Source organism: Anopheles bellator, chromosome 2 (genome assembly GCF_943735745.2).
Source record: "Anopheles bellator chromosome 2, idAnoBellAS_SP24_06.2, whole genome shotgun sequence".
NCBI classification, from domain to species: Eukaryota; Metazoa; Arthropoda; class Insecta; order Diptera; family Culicidae; genus Anopheles; species Anopheles bellator.
In genome coordinates this window covers 5,447,040-5,467,271 of record NC_071286.1, presented here as the reverse complement: position 1 = coordinate 5,467,271, position 20,232 = coordinate 5,447,040, and the positions used below count along the sequence as shown (strand labels likewise).

Genomic DNA, 20,232 nt, shown 5'->3' with positions numbered 1-20,232 from the left:
GCGCTATATTAACTCATTTACTTCGAAAGATTGAGGTGTGGGAAATCACGCTCTTTCAATAGATTCTTTTTATAGGAAATTGATTCAAATTTAAATTCAAATTCTGGTGTCGAACGAAAGCATGCCAAGGTAACTATATGTTTGGGTGCGCAGCAGCCCTGCAAGCCCTGCACACCTACAGCATTAGTTACCTTGCGCACCGAGTGACGACTACTGTTTGTTTACACTTTGTACCTTTTTTGTCAAACGCTGCGCCGATAAACCGCGATTAGATATTTCGTGGCCAACGTTCATTCGCGTGTTCTGTACTGTTAATAAAACGATCCAAACTGGTAGCGTTTTTACGCGTTGCTCGTTACGTTACGTAATATAATAATAAATAACTAACTAACGTAATGAGACTGATTGAGAAAGTGTTTAACCCTACGGGGAAGCACGTCGGAACCTTGATTTTCTTGCATGGATCCGGTGAGTGTTATGTAAATTGGTGTCCCCCCGATGTCCGCGCTGATGGGCCGTCGATAATTAATTTAAAATTCAAATGTCTCGTGCAGGCGATACTGGCAATGGGCTGACGGAGTGGATTCGTTTTCTGCTCGGTCGTGATATGGAGTTCCCGCACATAAAGGTCATCATTCCGACCGCTCCCGTCCAGCCCTACACACCGATGGGAGGTGAGAACTCTAACGTATGGTTCAATCGGAAGCGCATCGAAATGGACTGTCCCGAGATCCGCACTTCGCTGGCCTCGATCTACGACACCGTGAATGAGCTGCTGGTGCGTGAGATGGCTGCCGGAGTGCCGCTCGGGCGCATCATAATCGGTGGCTTTTCGATGGGAGGTGCCCTGGCCCTACACACCGCTTACCACCTAAACCGCGACTTGGGCGGTGTGTTTGCGATATCATCATTCCTCAACACTGGCAGCATAGTTTACGATTCTCTCAGTTGCGTATCGCCTGATGACCGGCTGCCGGAACTGCTGATGATGCACGGTGAACGTGACACGCTCGTTCCGATCGAATGGGGCCAAACTTCATTCGACGAGCTAGCTAAGCTCGGCGTGCGCGGCCAGTTTGTTCCGCACCGTACAGCACTGCACGAGATCAAGAAAGATCAACTGTTACGCGTGATTGATTGGGTGCAAAAGCTCATACCGGAACCGACGGACGATCCGATGGCGCTGAAAAGTAAGCAAAAGGGAAAGCTATGATGCAACGGGAAGTTTGCCGAAGACGTCTACCACGAAGTTCATAACAACAGTAGAAGCGGAGCTTCTCTATAGCCAATGGACATTGTAAGGATAAGGAAGCAATTTATCCGGATGGTGCAACGCGGTTACCGGTAGAGTTTGCATAGATCGTCAGTAAACAAGCGGCAAGCGCCACTAACGAACATCGTCGGCGAAATGATCTAAAAATATCCTATTCCGATTGGTGCGTTGTGGTTGTGGTAGTAGCACCCATCCTATTAATAGTGTCGCGTGGTGACTCGTGTTTGGCCCAATTAGGTGCAATGCCCTATCCTCGTGCCGTTTGGGTCAGTTAGTTGAATTATAAGAAAAGGGCGCATTTCAGTTCGGCATGTGCCTTGCGGGCAGGCGAAAATAATTCAAGAAACCACGCAAATACCAATAGATATGCGCTTCAACTTGAATTAGAAGCAGTAAAGCAAAATGAAGAAATTCTAACTTAATAAATTTATATTAGACTTCGTAAGGAGTTTAGAAAAGGAAAACTATCGACCAAAGCAGTGGGGAATTTTTACCGAAAGTAGGCAACTGATGTGCAGTTGGTAGTGAGTGTTATACGTTATTGTACCGAAACACGACAATAAAAATGTGAAAAAATTAAAGTGTAGTTTGTTTCGCTGTAAATTCAATTATCCAGAGAAGAATGGCAGTTAATATAAAAATCGCATTGCTGCCAAGTAATGTGTTGCGGAATGAAATTATTTAAGAAAAGGAGAATTTTTTTATTCACTGGAGTAAATTTACATTTACATTAATAAGTTAATTTAGGAATTTAAACAACATAAAATAATGCAAATCGTCGGTTAAGAATGTCAAACCAACTTTTAGTGCATTTCGTTCCTGTGACTTAATTATTATTAGCGTTTTCGTGTTCGCTCGATATCATATCCAGTGGAGCAAGTGGTTCGGGAGTCGCGCGATATCCTGTCGGCCACATCCGCGCATGCATAGTGGAACATTTTAAAATCAATCCGATTTACTGCCACACATCACGCAACACTAAATGTACCGCCTGGCGCCGCCCGTAATTTCTTCGAACCAGTTCACTTTCAAACCCTGTGCCGCACCTCATGTAGTACTTAATTGGCCAGACAAACGCAGGAAACGAAATGTTGCTCTATTCAGTTGCTGGTCAATCGTGGCCCTACCATGACGGACTGTGGGTCTGGCGCGGACCCTGCGCTCCTTCCGGTTGATGAGCCACATTTTGTACCGCGAGAAGTACCTGTTCTATTCGTTTCGCAGCGTGGTCTGCAGCTGAGAAAGTTCCACTCCTCCCTGTCAGCTGGGGGACCCGCTATCTATACCGTTCAGTTTTGTGACCTCCAACGATGGGTAAGAATGGTTTTTCGAAATCACATGAAGTTACCTTTCGCAATGCTGATAGATTTGGCCGGCAATGCATTTACAGTCTGGGCGTTTAAAGTTGGCATCCGTGGGGCTCACGCCGGACTGCTCTGGTGCAGACACGTCTAGCTCGAATCAGTCCGGGACGAATATGAACGAGATCCAGCACCACCTACAAACAAGCTGTACTATCAAAAAGGATAAACCGTAATTCACAAGGTGAGCAAACTATTTGTGATCAAAATCGTGCACGGTTCCCGTTTCTAGTTAAAAGTCGGGACAGTAAATTTGTTTGCGAAAGTCGTCAGTAATTATTTATAGCAGTGGCCACTCTCGACGCCTTTACTAAACTTTGAGTATTTGTGTCTCCTGCTACCCAATACCGCTGGGCGCTTTTATCAGAATACTCCAGCCAGCAGCAGTGCATGCACCGATAAACGGCACCAATAATATCGCCCATTTTAATCCGTCCGATTAGCATCGCTCGACGGAACATATTTAATGAGCAGTCTAACCCGAACGCATTCCAGCCAGTTTTTCTTGCCATTTTCTTTCCATATCGAAAGCTTGCCGTGAACGAGAAAGCTCAGAAGCGGGCTCAGGGGAGAATTACGTTCACTAATTAATGCCGGGAACAGCGTTATGTCGCGCCGTTGATGAACCGATGTTTATCGGTCTCGGGTATGTGCAATTTAAGGGTGGCGGATGCACTATTGTTCCCAGCGAAATTGGCAGCTCCTGGCAGCAGCATAACCGTGTTAGTAATTGACTGCTATCAGAAATCTATTTGAAGCAAAAAAAGGGGGAACTTCTGCCCAGGTGCATGGAAGCCACCGTCATCAATGATTTAATTTGCCTTCGGCGCAATCAGAAAAACGAAGCGGGAACCATGTCTTATGCCATGCTCTAGTAAACCTGGTGAGGTGGATCGACAGGATGGCAAAGTCCCTAGATCGCATACACGACTCGTAACGCAATATTTGCTCGTGCAGATCCTGTTGGGTCATCGTGTCAGTCCGATTGCAGTGTAAACGTGAAATCGAATGATGGCAGTCTGTTTGACTAGCATAACGAGTTTGAATACCCAATTATTCTGGGCAGTCAATGGAGGCTCCTACGGTAGCAGTGGCAAATGAAAGGAACAGGATCACTGGGAGATTCTCACCCATTGTGAAGCATATGGACTATTATTTTTACTTTTAATTCTTTTAACTTTTTTATAACGCAAGACAATGATAAAATTTTGAATAATTTATAAACCTTCAATCATTCAAAAATAGCAAAGACTCCACGTTGTTTCATCCCAAAGTTTTGTGAATTTTTAATTTTATTCACCAAATCTGTTAACTCTTCTATCTGCGGTTAGAACATCGTCTGGTTGCCGGATTTTTGACCCCTCGAAGATCCCGAAACGGAGGAACGCTTTATTTTGGCCACGGTGGGCACTTCCGATAGTCTGCATTTCCGAGTCTCCTGCGGTGGCTCTCCGCGGCCGGCACGATTCGGCGCACTGAGGCCACGGCGTGCCACCTGACAAGCGACGCCGTTTGTAACACAACAAACGGAATTTCGGATGAACTCTGGTTTTCTGGTGAAAGAAGAAAACGCGCCATCTCCACCGCGTCCGCCGGAAGGATTCGCCGCGCGATGAAGGAGTTGAGATTCCGCGTTCTCTCGCCGGGGCGATCCGTATAAAGCGTCCGTTCATCGTCCGCGGGACGTTCACTCGATTGTTGGCTTCGCAGCTGTGTACGTCGGTCACTCCTTGGGTCCTTTGCTTGGCTCGCGTCCCGGAGCCCCACCGTGTTTTTGTGTGTCTCCTGCGGGCTTTGCTGGCGAAAGGTAGAATTGTGTGATAGTCAAAATGTAAAAAAAGTGCCTCAGGGTGTTGAATGGGCTCATTTCGATGAGTGTTTTAGTATTCGAAGAGCTTTGTGCCAATTGAAACGAGACGACGTATTGGCGTCCGTCGGAAGACAAGCAAAAAGCCAAAGAACAGTGGAAAAGATGGTTCAAGTTAGGTGCGAACGTAGCGCGTAGAACACCTTCCCGACATTCGCAGGACCCACCGGAAATAGGTGAGAAAATGTCCACAACTACACCGAGCATCAGAGGACCATTGTTGCGCCTGCATTGTGTGTGTGTATGTGTGTGTTAAAGCTAACCTTGAGTGAGGAACTGCGGATTCTCCCCGTACGGAGCACTTTAAACCAATCACCTGACCCGTGGGGGCTCCCATCGCTCCCGTAGCATGCAGATGGCAATATAATGGCTCTCGTAAATAATACATGCAAAACGATGAAACGGGCGAGCCCACATTCTGCAGGTAGTTGCCGGCCAAGCCTTCCCAAAAGCACGGCTATTTCCGCCATTGGGCGGAAGCGACGAAAACGACCCAGTGGAGATGGTCCGCCCAAAGTGGCCCTCGGCATCCGTGCTTTCGCGCCCGAATGGGACTGGGATTTTATAGGGCTATCCCCCCGAGGGTGCTGGAGTTAAAGAGAGCCATCACCGATTGCGGCAAACCACCTCAATCGGTCCACACAGCCGGGTCGCACAGGGCTAATCATCATCATCTCGGGCAGCCGCCGTTGGCACAATTTTTGTTTCTCGCCTTTTTTGCTCAGAACGCTCCTCGAAAACATCTTTGAAGTCCACGGTGTGTGGACGGAGACAAATTCAGAAATTCCGCGTCCGGGATTCTTTTGCGCCTTGAGGATTCCTCCCGGCTCTTTGGTGAGTCGAGTCGATACTTTGATGTTTCTCGCTTTTCCGGTTTTTCTTGGGCCCTCCGTCGGGGCCGGTTTCCGATTTCTCGTCCCGCCTTTCGGTTTGTGGCGGATTCACATATTTTTTCAAATACCCAATAAACACAATCGACAGCCCTTTTACGGCGCGAGCGGACCGCAGTCCTTCGCGAAACAAGCGTCAAGGGTGACATGAATTTTTAATTTCCCAAATTCCACTCTCACCAAGGAATGCAACAAATTAAGCGAATTGTGTGCATCGAGGGAAGCGTTTTGGCCGTTTCTTTTTACGACGAGGTGCAAACTGTTCTCGGGGCGCGCACGTTATAAATTATTAATGTCGTACCGGTCCCTTCGCGTGAGGCTTCATTCTGCCCACTGCCAACGGTGGACGGTAGCCCACTAGAATGGAACACGAAAGGAACGCACGAGAACATGCCTCTGGTTAGATACTGAGGACGGATTTGATATTTGAAAAAAAAAATGGGGAAAAAATAGGATTTCCCCATGCTTCTGATGGGAATTTAAAATAGCCTTTCTCTAGCTCATTATCCTATCTACAACTTACACGCCACTGTTGGCGATCCAATATTTATCTGTATTCTCCACGGAGTAAAGCCTCCGACTCGTACCTTTCGTTAGGTGGAACAGAAAAGCGTCCCAGCCCGGAAGTACATCCTTCAACTGGGTCAACCTTAGAACCGACGGCTCACAATGCACTCCCGCCTGTTGATGGTCTGCTGGCGCCGCAAGCTGTTCTTCGTCGGTGCGGCACTCCTTTTCCTGCTGGTCCTGTGGTTCTGGGGCTTCCTTTACACGACCCACATTACGGAGAATGGCGGCAAAATAGTGTCGTTGCGTGAACTGATGCTCGGCCACACGCACGGGCGTCACGAAAGTCTGCTGCACCGGTTGGGTTTCTACGAAACGGCCGCCAACACGGGAACTGCGGCATCGCGGGCAGGTGCGCCGACCTACGTTGGTGGCACCTCGCAGGACTCAAATGGTGGCGTTAAGTTCGTAAAGCCGACTCTGTTTTCCGCCGGCAGCTCTGATGCTGGAGGAATGGCGGGTTCTTCAGGAAAGCCGGCACTCGGTAAGAAGCCTATCACATGGTCTACCGTTACAGTACTAACAAACTGAGTTCTGCAGCACCGCGCGCTAGCGACTGGGACACGATCATGCAGAGTGAGCACGACACGAAGCTGGGCCGTGGTCGGGCAGATGAGGCAAGCAAGGTGCTACGACACATCTCGGACGAAATGCGTATGGCCGCCGAGAGGCAGAGCCACTACGAGCATGAGCTGAAGCGAATGGGCGTGCCAGTGATTGCCGGAGTTGGTCCGGGCGGTAAACCGGGACCTCCGGCCCAGCGCTTGGTTCACTTTGACCTGAAAGGAGCCCCACCGAAGGTGTCCTACATGAGGCGGCTGCTGCCTATCCTGAAGACGCTCGGTGCGACCGGCATTTTGCTCGAGTACGAGGACATGTTTCCGTACGGTGGGTCGCTGGCACCGTTGGCCGCCCGGAACGCCTACAACCGGGACGAGTTGCTGCAGATCCTCAAGACAGCGTTTGCGCTGGGGCTGAACGTGATTCCGTTGGTGCAAACATTCGGTCACCTCGAGTACGCCCTGAAGCTGAATGAGTTTGCGCATTTGCGCGAGGTCGACGACTCACCGCAGGCCCTCTGTCCGAGCTACAACGCGTCGATGGCGTTCTTGGAGGAGCTTCTGGGGCAAGTGATCGAGTACCACACCCCGGCCGACAACGAGAACCTTCTGCACCGGGAGGACATCGAACGACTAACGCCGAAACTGACCCACATCCACATTGGCTGCGACGAGGTGTACCGTTTGGCGGAGTGTTCGCGGTGCCGGCACCGGCTCAAGGATCAACTGTTCCTCGATCACGTGTACAACGTAGCTTCGCTGGTGCGACGTCGTTGGCCGAAACTTGGCGTCATTATTTGGGACGACATGTTCCGGCACATTTCACTCGATACCCTGCAGGCGTCCGGCATTGGGCCACTGGTCGAGCCGATGATCTGGGTGTACACGGAGGATATCTACAAGTTTGTACAGTCTGCCACCTGGGAGAAGTACGCGTCCGTGTTCGGAACGGCTTGGGCCGCGTCGGCCTTCAAGGGGGCACACGGAGAGGGACTGTTGATGCCACCGGTTCGACGACATCTGGAGAACACGCTCCGGTGGCTGGCGGTGATGCAGGGCGAGGGGAACCGCTTCGCGCACGGACTGCAGGGCTTAGCGCTGACCGGTTGGCAGCGGTACGATCACTTTGCGGTGCTGTGTGAACTGCTCCCGACGGCTCTACCCAGCCTGGCAGTATGCTTGTCGACCGCAGCGAAGGGATACTTTGACGTGAGCGCCCGCACGAACCCGATCCTCAGCAGCCTCACGTGCCCGGAACCCAACGGGGAGCACCATGCGTGGTTGGAGCTTCACAAGGACTCGCTCATGGTGACCTTCTCGCGTTGCATGTTTCCGGGCAGTATGATCTATCGGTTCATGTTGCGCCTCACGACACTAGTGGCCGAGGCGAACGAGTACATCGAGGACACTAAGCAGCGCCGCGGGTGGCTGACGGACTACAACATTCGGCACAACTTCAGCAGCGCGGCCCGCGTGGACGAACTGCTCGGTGAAAACTATCGCCTGCTGAACTCGGTCTCCAATCTGGCCCGTAATGCGGCCTCTACGCTGGCCGAGGCGTACGACCATGTAAGTGACGGGCAAGATGTTTCGCGATTTCATAACGGGTTATTGTAAATGATTGTTTTTTTCTGCCGGACACAGTGGACGTACGGGGAGTTCATCGAACAGCGCATCTTTCCCATCCTGGAGGAGCTGAAGCGATTGGAGCGAGCCGGCGATGGGCTACGAAAGCGACGTGTTTGGCCACAGCGTCCACTGCCCTACTTGAAACCGTTCGAGGTGCTAGGCATCGACGAGAAAACATAGCTAGCCGAGTACGTCAAGATACCGTTTCGCCACTGAAAGCGGGATGCAACGATTGCGAAAAACGGACCGGATCTTGATGAACAGGATAGCAGACCGACGGATTGTGTGAAGCGTTCATTTTTACTGTCTCAAAATTGATTACAAAACAAGACTGACCGTGACGGTGTTTGTGTTAGCGTGTAGCTGTAAGCGGCTCGTAATTAACGGAACTAGTGAATAGTACAAGCGGAAGTAGACAAACATTACGTGAAAATAGAGACCGATTCAAACAAAGAGACCTTGTGGCGTAACTATTCTTCTTCGTCGGCCCCAGTAAAACTGCAATCAGTAATCCGAGTTTTTACTCACGAACCACTACCGCGAATGGTTTATTTTGATGTGCTCTTCTAACGAGGACTCTGTCGCAAAGTCACACGCCATACACGCAAAGATCGTGCACCGTAAGTCCTGTTGTGGTGCTGCTTCCTCAGTCGACCCCTGTGCTTTCCACTTTCCGCTTTCATGGTGTGTTCGGCGGTGCACTTGCAGTGGTGTGTACTGCGAAAACACGTGGCCACAGATATCACAGCTGTACGGGCGCTCCTTGGTATGCGTACGCCGGTGGCAGTACAGCGCGTTCCGGCGGGAGTACCCCTTGCCGCAGATCTCACAAATGTACGGCTTTTCGCCCGTGTGCGTCGTCATGTGTACCTCCAGATCAACGCGCGTTATGTGTCCTCTTTGGCAGATCTAAATCGAGAACCACAAAAGAAGTTAGCAATGGAGGAACAAAGGACAACCCACAAACCGATCAGATGGCTAACCTCGCAAACGAACGAACGCTCGTTACGATGGATCTTTCGGTGAACCTTCAGGTAGCTGCGGGAGGTGAAACTTTTACCACAATCTTCACACGGATAGCGCACTTCCGTGGCGCTGGTCACGGGGTGTTTCTCGAGGACGTGTCTCTGCAGCAGCGGATTGGTCGTGAACTGTTTGTCGCAGTGATCGCACGCGAACGGTTTCAATCCTAGGTGGCGGTTTTTGTGGTTCAGCATGGCCTGTTTCGCTTTGAACGTCTGCCCGCACAGGTTACACTGGAAGTTGCGCACCGTATTGTGCGCCCGCCGATGCGCCGTCAGGTAGCTGCGGTTTTGAAAACCCTTCGAGCAAATGTCACACGAGTACTCGAACGTGTTGTTGTGTCGCGCTAGATGTTCCTCGAGGCCGATACGTGATTTAAACGCTTTCGTGCACCCGTCGAAGGTGCACTTGAACGGTGCGAGCCGCAGATGGGTGTTTAGGTGTCGCTTAAGCTTATGCCGGCTGCGGAACGTTTTGAAACACACGCCACAGGTTTTGCCATCCGGAGGAAGATCATCGCTGCTAGTCCCGGTGTGACCGGTAAGCATTTCCGGTTCACTCGGTTGCGGTTGGTATTCGTCTGCCGTGTCTGGTGCGGTCAGCGTCGTGTGTGTAGGTTGTTCCTGCAGCAGTTCATCCGTAGACGACACGATGACTGACGCGTCCTGCGATGGTCCAGTCTGCACCATGGCGAGACCTTCTCCTTGCACCACATCTTCCATCAAATGCTGCACCTGGATGTCAGAGATTGACTATGGGGAAACGGAGAATTGTTTCAATCAGTTGGCCAATGTTTCATGGGATCCATATTTCCGTTCATACCGTTTCCTGATGAACGTCCGATGGTGTTGCCATGCCAACGAAATCATCGTAGTCGATTCCGTCGTCCTCCGTGGCTCCTTGATCCTGGTGTAAGGTGCCATCGGTTGCGATTGATTGAGCAATCTCATCGTAGGGATTAAAACAGTCCGTTAATCGTGTTGCGGTGTCCGAGAGAAGAACCTGCTCGTCCCGATGGTCTTGCTCGAGATGCGAGAGATCCTGCGATTGCTGCTGCTGTTGCTGCTGCTGATCTTCCTTCAAGGTGTTTTGGCAGTATTTTTGTTCGGCAGTCTTAGAAATCGTCATTCCCAACTCGTTCTTGATCTACAACCGGAGTAACGCTAGGTTCTTAGTTTGCTGAAAGCAGATGCCAATGAGTGCTGTTTTTACTTGAAAGTCGTCATCGTTTGTCGTAAAATCGAGGTCGTCCTTCTCCAGGCTCCGGATTATGTCATCATAGTCTTTGTTCAGCTGAGACTTTTCCGTTTCGTCCATCATAAACTCATTCCCGGTGAAGTTGATATCGGCCAGAATTTGATGGTGCTGCGCGTCGTCCTCGGTATGGTGCTCCGGATCCGCTTGCTGTCCCGTTTGTAAGCCATTCACGATCCCAAACACCTCGCACGCTGCACCCATCACTGGCGCGGTCGACGAGCAGGGTGCTGGTTGCTGGTAGTAAAGTACCAGACCTTGGAAACAAAAGACGCAAAACGCGAATATAGTTGAAATCACCCATTAAATACCTTTCTGTATAGTACCATAGTAATATTCCTGGCTTTTCAAAGACTGCTCCCGAAAGGCTGCGAACAGCTCGAGCTTGTACAGGCAATCGTTGCAGATCAGCTTCGAAAACATGTTTGGTTCACGGTCGTTCACTTCGATCGAGATGCATTCCTGAAGCATCTTGGGCACATTGCGCAGCAAACCATCGGCGGAAGTGATGTGCATTCCGAAAAGTTCGCACTTCTTCAAACACAACCGGCACAGATCGTTCATCGTTCACGGTAGCCCATGCAGGCGAAGCGCGAAGGATAACACTGGCTTCGGGGGTGTGAGTCAAGATAATAAGCCGCCACCGTTTGGGGTCACGATATTTCTATATCTTCACCGATAGCTCCAAAACTAAAAGTGCACTTTTGCATTGAAACAACACTAAGCAAATTTGTTTCTCGGTTTGTTTACTGTTTGCAATGGAATGTCAAACGCAGACGCAGTGACAAGCAGTGTTGCCAGAATAGCGCTCCGTTTACAGTGGCAGACATAATGGTAAGAGACATCGGATAGATATTTTTATAATCTATGTCCACCAGTATAAATAGGCGTTTGATTTAAACATCGCATTTTAGTTTTTTATCTTTTATTTTGCATTCCATCATTCCAACAGATCGTTTCCTACTTCGTCTAATTACACAACATCTTCGCTTCACGACGCTTGACAAAAACCAGACTAGAAAATATGTACAATATGTATAAAATGGGCTTTCCAATATCTCCTCACTAACATAAAAAAATGTACACCTCTTTCAGCTATGACCCAATAGGATTATCTACAAAACAGAAAAACATCACTTCACTGAGCAGGGGCCTGGTGCGTTAGAGCTTATTCAACACGGATCTGCACACCCAGCCGGACGGTCACAGTAAATTTCGATACTCCGTCGTTTCGGGAACGAAAATATTCCGCTGCGAGTGGTTCGATCGTGCCAGCTCCTTACGGAAGTAATCGATCGTTTTCATAAGTCCCTCCTGCAGTGGAACCTAGTGACGGAAAAATACGCACGTTAGTTTAAAAGCCTCATTCACCTTCACCCTCTATGGATGCCGCTCTTACCCTTGGTTCCCAGTTGATAATTTTTTTGGCCCGCGAAATATCCGGCTTCCGTCGCTGTGGGTCGTCTTCCACGGCTGGTAGTTCGATGATTTGACTTTTGCAGCCCACCAGATCGTGTATGATTTCGGCGAAGTCTTGTATCGTGCGCTCCACCGGATTGCCCAGATTAACGGGCTGCGTATAGTTGGACGCCATTAGTGCGACCAAACCGTCGACCAGATCGGACACGTACTGGAACGAACGCGTCTGCTTCCCACTACCGTAGATCTGCGGAAACGAAAGAGAGAACCCGTCCTTTCTTTAGCCGCGCTTAAGTTACGAGAAAACTGGCTGGGCGCAAGGCTTACGGTAATGGACTGATTCTGCAGAGCCTGAATGATAAAGTTGGACACGACGCGCCCATCGTTCATGTGCATCCGTGGCCCATATGTGTTGAAAATGCGCGCTACGCGGACGTTCACTTTCTCCTGTTTGGCATAGGCGTAGCTGAGCGTTTCCGAGACGCGCTTGCCTTCGTCGTAGCAAGCCCGCGGTCCGATCGGGTTCACATGGCCCCAGTATGTTTCGGGCTGCGGGTGCACATCCGGATCGCCGTACACCTCGGAGGTGCTCGCTATCAGCACCTTGGCGCCGACCCGCTTCGCCAGCCCCAGGACGTTGATCGTTCCGAGCGTATTCGTTTTGATCGTTTTCACCGGGTTGTACATGTAGTGCGGGGGGCTGGCGGGGCTCGCCAGATGATAGATCTCGTCCACCTCTATGAACAGCGGGTTTACGATGTCGTGGTGGATAAGCTCAAAGTTCTCGTGCCCAAGCCAATGCTCCACGTTGCGTTTGCGACCGGTGAAGAAGTTGTCCGCCACTATCAACTCGTGGCCCTGCATCATGAGATAGTCGACCAGATGCGAACCTACGAATCCAGCCCCTCCGGTTATCTGCGCAAACATGTGAAGAAACAAGTAAGTACCGAAAAATTACAGTTGATTCATTGTCGTTATAGGATCATTCCTGTGATTGAAGATTGAAGGAGAAAGAGCCATACCGAACAGTGCTGAAAACTGGTTCGCAGCTTGGAGTATTGCGTCGGTCACGGATTTAGCGATTTCATTCTGGTTGATTCAAATGTTTAAACTGAGGCCCGTTATGTCATAACTCAAAGACTAAACTCATTTCATTTATGTGATACAACACATATTCTATCAATAGCCGTAGACGACTGTATTCGCCAAATATTTTTCAATCCAACAAGCCTTCATCCGCTAAACGGCTCTCAAGCGACACAAATAAGATGAAATGAAGGTAAATTGGTTGCATAAATATTACGCGTCATAAACTACAAATAGATTCGATAAAAGCTTCATGCCTCCCAGCTATGAGGGCTCTTTGGGAAACGTGTTTCTTTTCACGTTATTATGCGGTATATCATAATTGAGCTGACCGACAAAGACAGACAAAAAAGTTAAAAAAAATCAAATTGGAGTAATGACTTGCATTATGTTGCCCACAGCATGTCCACCATATAATATTGGAAGTAATGGAAAAAGCTGATGGAACACCAAAAGCGATTGCAGCATAGACACATTGGCCTACCACAGCTGATAGCTTAGGCAAGCAAAGCTCACTCGAGGCGAAATTACCTCACTTTCGACAAAAAATGAAAACATTCCTTTATTTGGAAGAGCAACGCTCAACAAACACCCAGACCAGCGGTGGTTAGCTCGCTGAAAGAGACTCCCTCTAAATGCCTTCATATCGAAGGACTTCATAGTTTAGGCTTCGCTTGCAAAAAGAGGTTGCCATTAAAGATTTGATGGAGGTCAGACAAAATTAAAACAGAAGGTTAGACTAATATGACATCTCCATCTTAACGCTGTTTTTGGTGAAGGCAAAACATAAAACTGAATAAAAGATATTTCCCTCAACGGCTTGGTTGTCTCAGTAGTCGACATTATTTTTACAAGCTTATGAATGATGATCGATGGGAAAGACATTCCGTAAATGGTGGAGTGCATCTTATGCTGTGGATAGGGCCTCCATTGCATAACCGCACTATCAATACGTTCGGTCATGCGTTGAAATTTGGCTTTGAAATTTCATCTCCACTAACGACCACTTTCAATGGGCGGGTGCTGTTGAGACATGGTTGTGAGTCTGTAGACGGTGATGAAGTACCTAGCCGAAGTATTCCCACTTAGGTATTCCACACCTTCACACGTCATTAATATTTACATAGTGCCGATCAGAAACCGTACGCGATTAACATAGGAGTGTGTGGCGAGGCTCGGAACGAAAGGATCGTGACAAATAGGCAAATATTTTTCAACCATTAACATCACCGCGCCAATGACACTCGTCAATATGTGTAGTATCACGTTCGAAACATCATCCAGATCCGTTTAAATGCGACCCGGGGAGTTTACGAGACGACTGACGGACAACACAAGTGCGGTCGTCGTAGTTGCACAACAGCATATTGTCCTACTTAAACTTCCCGTGAAGCACGAAGATAGTTTATGCTACGGATTACGGAGCTGGCAAGGGAGTACCAACAAAAGGATATGCAAAACTCATACAGAGAATTCTATAGATTTAGTTCGAAAACGCAATCAACGTTAAAGCTCTCGAGTTAAAAGGCAGGTGTTTTATTGCTCGAAGTTAAATCTACAGGAAATTGATTTTCAATGGAACGCAATCAACGATTCATCTGACGCTGTCATACATGATTACTGATACCGATCGGAAAGTTTCGGTTCACACCGGTTTAAACCCAGTGTCACACCTAATGACGCGATGACACCTAATTCATTGAGCAAGTTATGGCAAAGATAAACTTCAAGATCGCGACCGTGAATGGGAGCATAAATTTTTTGTGGACTTACCAAGATTCGCTTACGGTTCTTATAGTTCAGGAAGGTTACGTCTGGATACTTGCGCGGTATCCGACCTTCCAACTCCTGTATTTTGCGCTCCAGCTCCAAAATTTGTCGCTTCGCCTCGTGCAGTTCGTTGAGCCGGGACTCTCGCTCGCTGTCCGATTCCGCCGCCGGCAGCCGGAGATCGTTATGTTGCCTCGTGCGATGTTTTTCGCGGAACACTGGACGGCCAATCGCACCGCGCTCCTCCGCCGATAGGGCCCCATTAAGGGGCCGTCTATTATTGATTGTTCGATCGTCGGTTGCTAACACTGTTCGCTCCTGCGGCCCCGCTAACCGTTTCTCGCCAACGACGAAGTTATCCGCACCCACACTGTTATCGGCTTCGTCGGCAAAGTCCTCGTCGCCGTACTGCCCCGGTCCCATTCCGTGCACCGGATTGCCCCACGATTTGTACAAACAAATCACTGTGAAGGGAAGAGCGTAAGGAAAGGTCAGGGCACCAGTCGGAAGGAAAGTGAAAATAAAAAAAAACATTAAGATGACACAACTTGGCGTCGGAAAAGGCATTCAAGCGCAGCAAGGTAACCCTAGATACGGCGTATCTGGAGCTTATCCCGTCGTAGAACGGCGCATCGTGATTTCGGTGAAGAAAATCGCGCGCGATGAAACTGTGTCCCGCAATTGTAAACAGCGAGACAAGAAGTAAAGCATCTGTTTATGCGCAACGATTGTCGTACTTGTGACGGGAACTAGACCAAATCGCAGAGAAATAACGCATCGTGGAAAAAACACAGATTGCGTAAATACGGAAACATTAGAACAGCCCAACACACGTTGGACGTATCGGTCATAGACGCCACCCAACAAACTTGATATTATGCTACGGTATCCGGTACGATGTGGCTGGGGACACAAAGGTAACTAGGGACACGGCAATGCAACGGCCAGAGATGTTCTGCCCTGATTTAGATCGCCTGCATTCTCGTCCCACAAAGCGGAAGGGCACGCACCAACTGTATGCGCGAGAGCACTACGCGAACCGTCCGCGAACGAAGCCTCACCGCGCGCGCAAAACCTACCGAAGATGATGGTCACTCCGAACGCTAAGAACTGCTTCATCTTTCTCTTCGAAAACACCATATCACTGACCGACGAAAGGGTAAAAATTGCCCGAAAACCAAGCCGCGGTCCAGCGTTGAACCAGTCTCTGCCTACCACTGGCGCTTTGACATGTTTATTTTGTCATTTCCACCCGCAGTGTCAGTAGGCTGGTGTGCGTGCGCTGGCAATGGCAACCGTATGGTGAGACGGCAGCAGCCCGGCAGACCCACGAGTGAATGAGATGCAGAGAAAAACAGTGATCAGCTGCGGAGCACATACACAACTGAAGTCGAATTCGGTTCGAAGATAAAATGATTTCGAACCAATTACTTGCGGTTTTACAACGGCAAGGAAAATTGCTCCGATCCCACATGTCTGAACTTTTCCCTTTCAACTTTCCCAATTCATTGGATCCATATAAATTACGCGGCCATGCTATAAACATCACACAACATCCCCGCAATATACTGTTACCGTTTGGCTTGGTGAAATTCGAGCGGAGCGGTGCAATTGATCGGCTACCTATCGCTATCATTAGGCGATCGTTACCAATAGGGTCATTTTTGTGCGATTGGCCACCGATAAAACAATAATGTTAAGGCCATCCTCAAGCTCAATGCAAACCGGTGAATGTGGTGGCAAAGAACGAGTTCATTGCGTAATGATGTGCACCAACCGGTTTCGGGTTTTGCATATGGCGCAAAATTTGAAACAAAATTTGAGAAGCGAATTTGCGATGTTGCAAAAGAAATCATGATGTACCATGATCGACATGAGACATGGTTCACGAGCAATCAACTAAAATCTTCCTACGTTTGATCAACGAGGCAAACAGGGGTCATAACTTCAGTACTCTTTGTTGCACGTGGTTCAATTTGAACTTATTTGGCTCCTGGTGCAGTATGCAATCGGTTGTACGTAGTACGATTTTTTCAGTTTAGTTTTCAATCTAGCAAATCTAATTGACTGCAGCACACGGTAATGGCCGTAGTGAACCGCGCCTATTTCTGTTTCAAGTTCAACGGCCGGTTTTATGCGTGTTTTCGGCAGAGAGGTCTTAATTTTTCGACCACGTTTTCGCTATCGATTACGACCGGTTGTGAAGCGAAGAAAATTTGTTGCACCATATTCAAGGGTTATGTAAAACGGTTAGCACACGAGGCCTCAATGTTGAGGTGCGAAATCTCCAATTCCACTGGCACATTATGGATGATGGACGATACTTTTTCATACGATAACGGGCAAATAGTGAGGTAAAAGAACAATATCTTCGTCGTGTATGCCTTATATTTCCTAATAATACAGTATTTATGAAATGAAATCATAAGATAAGGTTGACATGGATTGTGCTAACTGTGTGTCCGTGCGTTCTGTTCAGTCTTGTATCATCACACTATACTTCGATTAACCCTACATCCCGCTCGACCGCGTAGCGTATCAATTTGCCGTATCGCTTCAGCAGCTTCTTCCAGTAGCACTCGACATCCGCCATGCGAAGATGTTGCGACACCTGCTCATAGCCCCTTTCGGCGATGGCCTGTGCCAGCTCGTCATGCTCATCGAAAAAGCGAATCAAAGCTTCGAGCTCATCCGGGCTGCTGCGTACCGGCACTGGCACGTAGTGAACCCATGGCTTCAGGGAGGGATAGAAAAATTCCTGCCACTCGTCACCGACGTGGAACACCAGCGATCGACAGAGAAACAGGTGCTTAAAGCGAAAGCTTGCTGCGACGCCTCGGAAGTTGAACAGAAACCGATACCGGCAGTGCTCTTCGAGCGTTACTTCGTGCGCCGGTTCAGCGTTCAGTGTGTCCTGGGGAGATTTCCACGCTTGGTTCTTGGTGTACTGTGCATCGACCAATTTGGGCTGGGCTCTCGAAAGCATTACCAGTGCGTCCCGTTCGTCGGAAGTGCGTGAACCGCGGAAGAATGCCATGGGTCGTTTCTTTTCCCACGGTTGCTCGGCGGCGGCCTCCGTGATACTTTTGCGGTGTTTATCCCAGCGTCCCAGGCCGGTGGGATACAGGGCGATGGCAGGACCACCCTCCCAGAAGGCCCATGCCGGATACATGATATCGAAATATTCTTCCGTTTTGCTAAACGACAGCACCGGGGTCTTTTCTTTGCTCCAGTGCCGGTGAACTTGCGGCCAATCGCGGCAATTTATGATCAGATCCATATCGGGTAGCTGGGAGAGCAGGGGCTTGATGAAATGCTCTACACCCGAGCATCTTGCTGGAAACATGCAATCTCGTTGCCGGTGCAATTTGTGGTCGACCACTTGGTAGTGGGTCCCGTACTGTTTGGCTCGTTCGATCATATCCTTCGTGATTCCGGTTGCTTTAAACTGCTTCAGGTCCTCTTTCAGAACATTTACGTGGCAGTTACAGTTAGTGTCGTTGCACGGAACATACCCGGCTAGAGCTGACTCAATTTTGCTGAAATATACGTTGAACTCTGGAAGATAGAACGATTGTCCGTTAGGCGATTTCAGTAATACTCAGTGACGGTGTCCTTTTACCGGCTGTGTAGCGGTTAGTTTCAGGCTTGTTTTCACTCGATTCGGAGCACTGCTCCTTCGCAACACACATTCCATCATCGGAAGCGGAAACTCGTTGCAGGACAATAAACAGAACTAGAACTAGTGGATACAACAGTTTCATGTTAGAATGTTCAACATTTAGTGATCGTTTTTCGGCAAAGTCCTGCGAAGAAGTTTATTTCTTCGAGTTGTTTACATTTGCAGTCTTTGTTTCTTGTAGTTCTTGTTGTTCTTTGCAATGAGCAAAACTGTCAAAGTGAGCGAGTTCCATGAGAATGAGTTTTCTACTTCGAAACTGCTCACTGGATGTGTTCGAAAACTCATAAAACGGTTAACAGTTTTTTTGCGGTAAACTCCAAATAATTCAACGAATAAACAATATCTTTAGTTAATTCACTTTAAAAAATACTATTCTGTGATATACAAATAAAACTGAGATAAAAGTGTTTAGGTTCTGTCGTTTTAACAAAGAAAAGGGGTAGCATTCAACCAAAAATTGCACATTTAACCTTTGATTACATAAAAATATCTATAAAATCTCAACAAACAAGATCGTTGATTCCTGGAAAATCGCACAGAAACGTTTGATTTTCTATAAGCACATTCTCTGAGTGGAAGTGTTTCTCGAGCAAATTTGTTGGGTGTGTTAAGCTAGAAAATAATTGAATAATTATACAATCATTGATTTCAAATTAAATTTATTCCTGTCTGCACTTATCTACTGTCACAAACGACACGAGCAGCCACGGCTCCGGACTTTTGTAATGGAATCATGGAAATGATCTTTGTGCGTTTGCCAATGTGAATTTAAATGCAAATTATGCAGTTTGATTCAATTATGCTATGCAGCTATTGAATGTCATTTACTCTTTCCAAGCCTAATTGAATAAATTAATGGTTATCAATTGGAAAATTGTTTCGCATGTAATATTAACACCTAAGTGAGTTAGTTTTCATCGTGGTGCTGGTGGGTATTCATTTCACGTCAAAATCGATTAGTTTCTTTAAACTCACATCGACAAATCGCCACATCCACAACACATCCACAAATCGCAGAAAAAAAGAATATCAACTGTCGCTCAAGGTTTGTTTTAATTTAAATGCAAATTAATAAATCTAATTCAATGAATAATGAACATTACATGTGAGCTTAGGACCCCATTTTTGTTATCTATAATCAATGTGACGCATAGGTAACTTTACCGTCCATAGAAATGCAAGAAGCAAAAAAATGTTACCAATGGTCCCGAACCCTTTCTCCATCCTTTAATGTTTTTCGTCTGTTTTGCCCTATTCAGCTAATTAATGCTAAAGCGAAATGCAGCAGTTGAAACAAAACGTCGACACAAACCTACCGAGAAGCGCTGGAACGAAGGTTTCTGCAGAAAACTGTGAAAAATAATCGTCCCGTTGAAAGCACAGCATTACCATGAATTAGTGGCCCAGAATCGTGTCGTCTGTAATTTTCACATTGACCTCAAAATATCGAACAAACCCCCGTGCCATCAGAAACGTGACTGGGGTGATAAAATCGAAGGTCAGTGGGGTTTTGTACACAAAAAAACATTATTTTGCTTATTGAATACGAAGCCACGTTGAATGAGCGACATCGCGATAAATAATTGATTGCGCCTAACGCTTTCGACCGTCACGGCGATAAGAAAGACGTGAAGGGAATCCCCAGACCACTTGGTTGTAAGGGAAATTAAAATAATGTAACATCGACACTGCTGCCAATTATTTAAACAACACCACTGTTGGAATGGTCAAAAAATTATTCAAAACAAAATCATGAACTATACGAGTGGGTGTATTAAGATTGAACCACGTAATGCCCGTTTTGAATTTGTACTGCTCTAACGAAACGCTCTAACAACCACACTTCATACA

General features: G+C 48.0%; 5 protein-coding genes across 6 annotated transcripts; 2 read left to right on the top strand and 3 right to left on the bottom strand.

Annotated features, from left to right (window-relative positions):
• Nucleotides 1-260: 260 nt before the first annotated feature.
• On the top strand, nucleotides 261-1,832 carry LOC131209833 (lysophospholipase-like protein 1). Its single transcript, XM_058202976.1, has 2 exons — nucleotides 261-468; nucleotides 555-1,832. The coding sequence occupies exons 1-2, from the start codon at nucleotides 396-398 to the stop codon at nucleotides 1,211-1,213; spliced, it is 732 nt and encodes a 243-aa protein (XP_058058959.1). The 5' UTR covers nucleotides 261-395; the 3' UTR covers nucleotides 1,214-1,832.
• Nucleotides 1,833-6,025: 4,193 nt separating this feature from the next.
• Nucleotides 6,026-8,478, top strand: LOC131210499 (hexosaminidase D). Its single transcript, XM_058203755.1, has 3 exons — nucleotides 6,026-6,380; nucleotides 6,476-8,087; nucleotides 8,163-8,478. Exons 1-3 carry the CDS (start codon nucleotides 6,061-6,063, stop codon nucleotides 8,325-8,327), a joined length of 2,097 nt encoding a protein of 698 aa, XP_058059738.1. The 5' UTR covers nucleotides 6,026-6,060; the 3' UTR covers nucleotides 8,328-8,478.
• Nucleotides 8,479-8,681: 203 nt separating this feature from the next.
• LOC131212149 (zinc finger protein 613-like) lies at nucleotides 8,682-10,988 on the bottom strand. The gene is made up of 5 exons (XM_058205903.1): nucleotides 10,751-10,988; nucleotides 10,383-10,681; nucleotides 9,993-10,316; nucleotides 9,131-9,922; nucleotides 8,682-9,056 (listed from the first exon to the last, which is right to left on the bottom strand). Exons 1-5 carry the CDS (start codon nucleotides 10,986-10,988, stop codon nucleotides 8,682-8,684), a joined length of 2,028 nt encoding a protein of 675 aa, XP_058061886.1.
• Nucleotides 10,989-11,371: 383 nt separating this feature from the next.
• Nucleotides 11,372-15,903, bottom strand: LOC131209891 (UDP-glucuronic acid decarboxylase 1). Of its 2 annotated transcripts, none has more exons than XM_058203044.1 (5): nucleotides 15,779-15,903; nucleotides 14,703-15,163; nucleotides 12,171-12,758; nucleotides 11,824-12,090; nucleotides 11,372-11,750 (listed from the first exon to the last, which is right to left on the bottom strand). In XM_058203044.1, the coding sequence occupies exons 1-5, from the start codon at nucleotides 15,837-15,839 to the stop codon at nucleotides 11,628-11,630; spliced, it is 1,500 nt and encodes a 499-aa protein (XP_058059027.1). In that variant the 5' UTR covers nucleotides 15,840-15,903; the 3' UTR covers nucleotides 11,372-11,627. The 2 variants fall into 2 exon arrangements, with proteins under 2 accessions (XP_058059027.1, XP_058059028.1); XM_058203045.1 differs by lacking the exon at nucleotides 15,779-15,903 and adding an exon at nucleotides 15,248-15,349.
• Nucleotides 15,904-17,160: 1,257 nt separating this feature from the next.
• Nucleotides 17,161-18,497, bottom strand: LOC131210228 (O-glucosyltransferase rumi homolog). The gene is made up of 2 exons (XM_058203441.1): nucleotides 18,322-18,497; nucleotides 17,161-18,257 (listed from the first exon to the last, which is right to left on the bottom strand). Exons 1-2 carry the CDS (start codon nucleotides 18,461-18,463, stop codon nucleotides 17,194-17,196), a joined length of 1,206 nt encoding a protein of 401 aa, XP_058059424.1. The 5' UTR covers nucleotides 18,464-18,497; the 3' UTR covers nucleotides 17,161-17,193.
• Between the last annotated feature and the right edge of the window lie 1,735 nt (nucleotides 18,498-20,232).